Source organism: Garra rufa, chromosome 1 (assembly GCF_049309525.1).
Source record: "Garra rufa chromosome 1, GarRuf1.0, whole genome shotgun sequence".
NCBI lineage: Eukaryota > Metazoa > Chordata > Actinopteri > Cypriniformes > Cyprinidae > Garra > Garra rufa.
In genome coordinates, this window is record NC_133361.1 from 40,312,258 (window position 1) to 40,320,009 (window position 7,752).

The window sequence follows — 7,752 nt, forward strand, 5'->3', positions numbered from 1 at the left end:
TTATAAATGAGGCCCCAGGTGTTTTTGGGAGGATAGTGGCACCGAGTTATACCAATTGGTTACCATGACCTCCAAACTCACAACTCACACTCCCCCTATTCTCCACCTCCGTTGAGCGCACAGAAGCACAAAATGCCAGTGCACAGAGGCACAGGACGACCCATCTATTACATGCACACATCTTCATTTAGTTCAAAAGTTTACATCCCTGGCTCTTAATGCATAGTCTTTCCTTCTGAAGCATCAGTGAGCATTTGAACCTTCTGCAATAGTTGCATATGAGTCCCTCAGTTGTCCTCAGTGTGAAAAGATGGATCTCAAAATCATAAAGTCATTGTTGGAAAGGGTTCAAATACACACAAATGCTAAAAAAACCAAAGAATTTGTGGGACCAGAAGGATTTTTCTGTAGATCACTTTAAAAAAAAAAAAGCTGTGGATCATTCAGGTAACAACACAGTATTAAGAATCAAGGGGATGTAAACTTTTGAACAGGGTCATTTTTGTAGATTCAACTATTATTTATTCTACATTCCTATTATTATATTCTCTTGTGAACTATGTGTAAATGTCTTATATGTGAAATATCTTATTCAGGTCAGTACTAGATAAAAAATAACATGCATTTTGTATGATCCCTCTTATTTTGGTAAAATAATTAACATTTTGTAGATTCTGCAAGGTATATGTAAACGTTGTACTAGTACATTGTACATCCCTAAATATTAATTGACTGGCCTTTACATGAATAATTAACACAGAAAGCTTTATGAAAGAACAAAAGTTTATTAAGTGAGTTTATTAATAGAAAAGCATCATGGCTGGACACACACAGAACTACTTACATTTAAACACTCCATCTAAGAGTGTGAGGTGAGGATGAGGATCCCACACAGCCTTGCAAATTCACTTTTGTTTCGACCGAAAAGTGTGGCGTTACTACTACATCATATTTGCGTAACAACAGAACAACTTCATGGACCAACCAAATGACTCGCAATGCAAAGTTATTCTGGAAAAGTGACACTTTTGTCCTACCTTGTACATAATATTTATATATGTATACAGTACACATTTCACTTCGAGCACAAGCATGCTGAAAGGGGGACTAACTTTTTTTTTTAATGAAAAATAAAATGGGGGAAAAATATAACAGGAACTCCTCTCACAATTAGTGAGCAGTAATGCATCTTCAAATGAAAAAGACATTTTGCCAGCTTAAACATTGATGTCAACTAACTGCTATGTGAGTTGTGAGCGTGTCTGAAAAACATTTATGAATGTTTCGCAGTGACGTCAAGCATTTTATCTCCATAATATCTTGTATTTAACAGTTTCCAAGGATACAAAAAAATGGCACCTGAAATGAATAAACAGGATCTGAAGTTCAGAGGACCTTTAAAACTGTATTAATCTTTGAAGCAAGTAATTACATCTTAATAAAACGGTAGTTTTGCATTGTCCATGTTGGCAAATTTGCATCTTTATAATCCTAGTTTTCAAAAATGTTTTTTTTTTCACCGGTCAAACAGAATAAACATGTATCTCTCCTTACACAAATGGCCATACAATCATAGTAATAACAGTTGTGTTTAAGATCCCATTATGAGGACTCCGGGGCGCCGCCAAGTAGGAAAACAGACAAATATAATATATTGTGCAGAAACACAGATACTCATTCACACGGCTTCATTCTCCCAGACATGAGTTGCACACATATTGTTCAGACTGCCGTTCCCATAGGCCCGTTCCTATCGTTTCCCGCTTGAAACCCCCAGACCTCAGGAACTTTAGAAAACAAGTCTCTGCTTCATGAAAGACTCTCTTCCATCAGGAAGCACAGAGGTGATTGAAGCCTCGGCTCTACACCCGCAGGATCTCCAGACAGTTGTTGTAGCAAATGGCAATCCAGTCAGGCTGAGTGGAGGCCCACTGCACGTTATTGATCTCTCCCTCGGCTGTGTAGGCCAGGATGGGGTCCTCGATGGCTCGCGGCATCTGCTGGATGTCCCAGATCAAAGCCTGGTGATCGTCCGCTACAGTGGGATTTAAAAGAAAAGGGGGCCAGGTAAAGAAGACTTGTATGAAACCTCACTGCTGCTATTACGCAAACAAAAAAATCCTATATTAGGACACTTGAGGGAAAAAATTCTGTATTTCTCTCCATATAGTGGACTTTATTAGGGATCATCAGGTTGAAGGTCCAAAACTGCAGTTTCAAAGCAGCTTCAAAGGGCTCTACACGATCCCAGTTAAGAAATATGGGTCTTATTTAGTGAAAAGATCAGTTATTTTCTAAAATAAAATAAAAACTTAGGTACTTTTTAACCACAAATGCTCATCTTCCACCACATTTGCAAAAATGTTTGTCTGTGTACTTCAGTTCAAAAAGGTGGGGTACATGAAAAAATCTCATTTTATCCTTCAACTTCAAAATTGTCCGACATCATTGTTTTGCTTTTTTTTTTTTTTTTTTACCTCGGCTGAGATCATGTACAGCATTTTGAAGCTGCATTGAAACTGCAATTTGGACCTTCAACCCACAAAGTCCACTATATGGAGAAAAATCAAGGAAATGTTTTCCACAAAAACCTTCATTTCTTTTTGACTAAATAAAGAAATTAACATTTTCTATGACATGGGGGTAAAAAAAAAAAAAACACTAAAATGTCTAATTTTCTTTCTAAGATTCTTTAAAAGTTAATTTGATCAATTTAAAGGAGAAGATCACTACTAGAACAAAAATGTACAGAATTTATGCACCCCCCTTTGTCATCCAAAATGTTTATGTCTTTCTTTTTTCAGTCATAAAGAAATTATGTTTTTTGAGGAAAACGTTTCAGGATTTCTCTCCATATAGTGGACTTCTACGGTGCCCACGAGTTTGAACTTTTAAAATGAAGTTAAAATGCAGCTTCAAAGGGCATTAAACAATCCCAGCCAAGGAAGAAAGGTCTTCTCTAGTGAAACGATCATTTATTTTCTAAAAAAAGTTGACAATTTATATACTTTTTAAACTTCAAATGCTTCAAGTGTCTTGTCTTGTCAAGCTCTGCGTGTACTCCGGTTCAAGACAGTTAGGGTATGTCGAAAAACTCCCATCTCATTTTCTCCTCCAACTTCAAAACCTACATCACTGCAGAAGTACCAACCAAGTGAACAAAAGTTTACAAAGTGAACACGCAAAGAAGGTAAACACCCTTTACAAAAAGAGGTAAAACAGCAATGTAGGACTCTTTTGAAGTTGGAAGAGAAAATGAGATGGGAGTTTTGCGACATACTCTAACTGTCTTGAACCGGAATACACAGTTCAGGCAGAGCTAGGCAAGACGAGCATTTGAGGCTAAAAAAAGTATACAAGTATAGAAAATACTTCTTCCTTGGCTGAGATTGTTTAGAGCCCTTTGAAGCTGCATTTAAACTGCTTTTTGGAAGTTCAAACTCAGGGGCATCATAGAAGTTAACTATATGGAGAGAAATCCTGGAATGTTTTCCTCAAAAAAAAAAAAATCTTTACGACTGAAGAAAGAAAGACATGAACATCTTGGATGAAAAGGAGGTGAGTACATTATCTGTACATTTTTGTTCTGGAAGTGAACTTCTTTAATGCATTCTTGCTGAATAAAAGCATTAATTTACCAAAAAAAAAAAAAAAAAAAAAAATAATAATAATTTGTGACCCAAATTTTATATATTTACACATTTGTTGCTGTGTGTGTGTGTGTGTGTGTGTGTGTGTGTGTGTGTGTGTGTGTGTGTAACTGGGCTGGTTTCTAACCTGCTGTACATATGTGACAGGAGGAGTGTGGCGCCCATGCGATGCCGTTCACACAGGCACGATGATTATTGAGACGAGCCACAGGCGTGCATGGCACACGCACATCTAGAATCACCACCTGGCAAAAATAAAACAACATTAGCAAAGAGTGAGGAACATGAGGAAAGATGTGGGCAAATATGCTAAAACTGTAAAAGGGACTAAAAGAAAGACCTCCATGCCATCCATGGCCATAGTGGCCAAGTAGTTGGGGTCCTGTTTATTCCAGCACAGGCGCAGCAGCGGGTGATGTTGAGGGTCCTCATAGATGATGGTGCTGTGCTCCAGGTGTCGCAGGTCAAACATGCGCACGGATCCGTCAGCTCCCACAGATGCAAACATATCACGACCACCACCCGCACGGCTGAATGCGATGTCATACACCTAAAATCCAATGAAAAATGGTTTTATACCAAGATAGATACACATTACACAAAATATATATCTGAAGGACTACGGTGAGCTTTGCCTCACCTCCTTGTCGTGAGCAATTAGTTGTGTTTTGACATGGCCTGACACCAGGTTGACCCTTCCCAGGACCTGTCCTGTCTCTAAACCCCAGATCGTGCAGGTGGTATCAATACTAGACGTGCCTGAAAAACAGAAAACACACACACATGAAACTCTGATGATCTTTTGAAATGCAAATATACAAATTTTTTTTAGACACCAGATATCATTTTTGGTATTTTATTTTTTTTTACTAGTGGGTGCAGGACACTATAGTTTACTTATGTAAGTGAGGACAGCAAAATAAAGTCAATTGTGACATATTATACCCAAAGATTCTTCATACCAATAAAGACGAGAACAATTTGGGACCAAAAATTATTCAGACATTTTGACCTGACCATGTTTTGTTACATACCTTTCTATCAAAGTTATCTGACATTATCAAGATGAATTTGTTCTAACACCGTTTAGTCCTTGTCATATTTTATTACCATTTTCTAAACTATAGCGAATAAACTGTGATAATGTGATAATTTTGAAGGGGTCCAAATAGATTTTGGACTGTACAAATCTTTAAAACATACATTTTCCTCCCAAACAAGTGTTATTTTATCAATATTCTTATACTACTACTTTTTAAAATTAGCTTCTATTTTTATATTTTATCCATTTTAATTTTATTTATTTAACATTTAGTTTTAGTAATTTTAGCATTTTAACTTAAACTGACTAGCTAGTTGCCAAAACAACATTCCTAATTTTTTAATTTTTAAATAAACTTTTTTATTAATATTTATTTCGATTAACAAAAAAATATTTGTGATGGTTTTAGTTAACAATTGTTATCAATGCTGCCAGACAAACTCCCAGAAGACTGGAGTCTATTTATTTGCCGAAATTCAAGAATAACATTTTTATTTTTTTGGAAATACAGGAATCATTTTATATATTTTTTTTAATTGCCTATATTAAACATTTATTAAATATATTAGTTAATTTATAGATTTTGTATGTTTGATAAAAAAATCTAATTAATTTTTGCTTTATTTCAATGAACAAAAATGATTTTAAACAGCTTTAGTTAACAATCACAACACTGGCACACAAACAGGCTGACTGCAAGGGCTCTCACCCAGAAGATTGGGGTCCACTTCATTCCAGTCAAAAGAGGTCAGAGGCGCACAGAAGTCAGAGTTCTTGTTATTATTCAGGAGACACTCCAGACGGGTCTCTGTGTCGTTCACCTAACAAACAAATACATACAATTCACTTATATATACTAAATTTGCTTGTTTTTCCAATTCTGTCACAGTATTGAAGCTAGGGAGTCCCTGATCATTTAAAGCTACATAAAAATTTACCCCATTAACTTAACACACATTCCCATTGTGAACTATTTTAAGTGTTTCACCATGAAATCAATTACAGATGGATTCAATCAAGCCAGACCGAACAAAAGTTTGCCTTGCAAATGTCTAAATAGCTATTTGGCTATTGGTCAACAAGTGACAACAGTGGAAAAGGAAAACCATATCAGAGGAACATCATATTAAAGGGATAGTTCACCCAAAAATAAAAATTACCCTATGATTTACTCACCCTCAAGCCATCCTAAGTGTATATGACTTTTTTCTTTCAGATGAATACAATCAAAGTTATATTAAAAAAATGCCCTAGCTCTTTCAAGCTTTATAATGGCAGTAAAAGGGCCTTGAGATTTTGAAGTCCAATAAAGTGCATCAATCCATCATACCAGAGCTTACTCTACACCTACATCATCTGCTAGAATGGCACTCTCTTGTAAATGTGTGTACAACAGTTAGCGGAAGCTAGAGATTGCACAAACAAATCAATTTGCTTTAGAAAGCCTTTATTAACCTCCCAGAGCCATGTGGAGTATATTTTATGATGGATGGATGCACTTTATTGGACTTTAAAATCTCAACAGCCATTCACTGCCATTAATAAGCTTGGAAGATGCAGTTCATTTTTTAATATAACTCTGACTGTATCTGTCTGAAAGAAGAAAGTCAAAAACACCTAAGATGGCTTGAGGATGAGTAAATCATGGGCTAATTTTCTTTTTTTGTGAACAATCCCTTTAAGTATTTACTAACTTATTGCATTTTAATTAAATTGATACATTTCGACTTTTATTGGAATGCACAAATGAATGTTCACCGTAAGACCATGGACGTGCATTAATACGTAAATAAGGTCAATTTTCATCTCATGTTGTCTTGTGCAGTGCAGGCAAGCATGAATACAGTCTGGCATGTAACAGAAAGTGTGCATACCCTCCAAATGCGCAGGTAGTCTCCACTGGTGGCCAGCAGGTCTGGATAGACACCCTTGGTGTCTGGGATCCACATGATCTTGGTGGTGGGGTACGGATGATCGAAGGTGTTCCTGCATACAAACTCTGAGCTTTCCTCCTCAAGACCCACCAGCTGGACCTGAACACCACAAAACAAACAGCTGATGTAACAATGTCCATTTACTGGACCCATAAAGACGATGAGTTTCTGACAGCTGTCAACTTTTACCCACAAGTAAGATACAAATAAGTCATCAATCAACACACTATTTATCTCAAAGTAATACATTTGCGTTCTCAAACTCTATGGATGACATCTAAGTTAATATGCTACTAAACATTTTCAAGCATACTTCTGTATATGCTAAATTGACAGCAGCCATAACAACACAAAAAATAGAGCGGATTTAGGATATGTTGGTGTCTCGCAGCTGTTTACCTTGTTGTTATATTCCTCGACGAAGCTGCCGAGCGCCAGCCGAAAGCGCTTGTCGGGTCTGACGCTCCAGTTCATAGCATAAACCGTCCATGGCGCCTCGTATTTGTAGATCTCTTTTCGCTTACCGTGCAACGACATGTTTCAATCCCTCGTTCAGATCGGTGAGAACCAGTTAGAAAATGGTCGGTAAGATTACCTAGATTTGCACCGATCGCCGAAAAAGGCTCTTTCAGCAAGAAAGGTGGTTTCGGGTTTGTGCAGCCTGAGACAAAGAGAATGTCATATCAATCCCTCTCCGCAACGGCCGCGAAAACGTCGAGCTGCGCTATGCGACGACACAAAACCTACCTAGTGAAACCCACAAATCTCCGTCAAATATTCAAGACCGTGTGTAGCTAAAGGCCCATGGTTTTTGCTTAGTCCCAACGGTTTTAATTCTAACTTTAGAAAGACCCAAATAGGCCCGACCGCTCAACGGCAACGCATTTGGTCTGAGGATGTGCGCTTTTCAAAATAAAAGTCCTCGATGGAAAATGGGGGCTGAGCGCTGAGGTTATTTATAGATCTTTGTTGCTACTTGCAGTGGCGCCACCCCTGGCCGACTCTTGGCCACCCCAGTGGCCATTATAAATTTTAGTAGCATCAGTTATGCATTTCATCCCTAATGCACAGCCAGGCAGGCAAGCCGCTCTAGACCTTCGATCGCACACACAGTGTTGCCAACTTG

General features: G+C 37.6%; 1 protein-coding gene across 2 annotated transcripts; it reads right to left on the bottom strand.

Moving 5' to 3' along the window:
* Positions 1 to 765: 765 nt before the first annotated feature.
* Positions 766 to 7,521, bottom strand: dcaf7 (ddb1 and cul4 associated factor 7). Of its 2 annotated transcripts, none has more exons than XM_073817185.1 (7): positions 7,026 to 7,521; positions 6,567 to 6,725; positions 5,402 to 5,513; positions 4,291 to 4,409; positions 3,991 to 4,200; positions 3,778 to 3,895; positions 766 to 2,035 (listed from the first exon to the last, which is right to left on the bottom strand). In XM_073817185.1, the coding sequence occupies exons 1-7, from the start codon at positions 7,161 to 7,163 to the stop codon at positions 1,863 to 1,865; spliced, it is 1,029 nt and encodes a 342-aa protein (XP_073673286.1). In that variant the 5' UTR covers positions 7,164 to 7,521; the 3' UTR covers positions 766 to 1,862. The 2 variants fall into 2 exon arrangements, with proteins under 2 accessions (XP_073673286.1, XP_073673228.1); XM_073817127.1 differs by having other exon boundaries at positions 766 to 2,038.
* Positions 7,522 to 7,752: the final 231 nt, after the last annotated feature.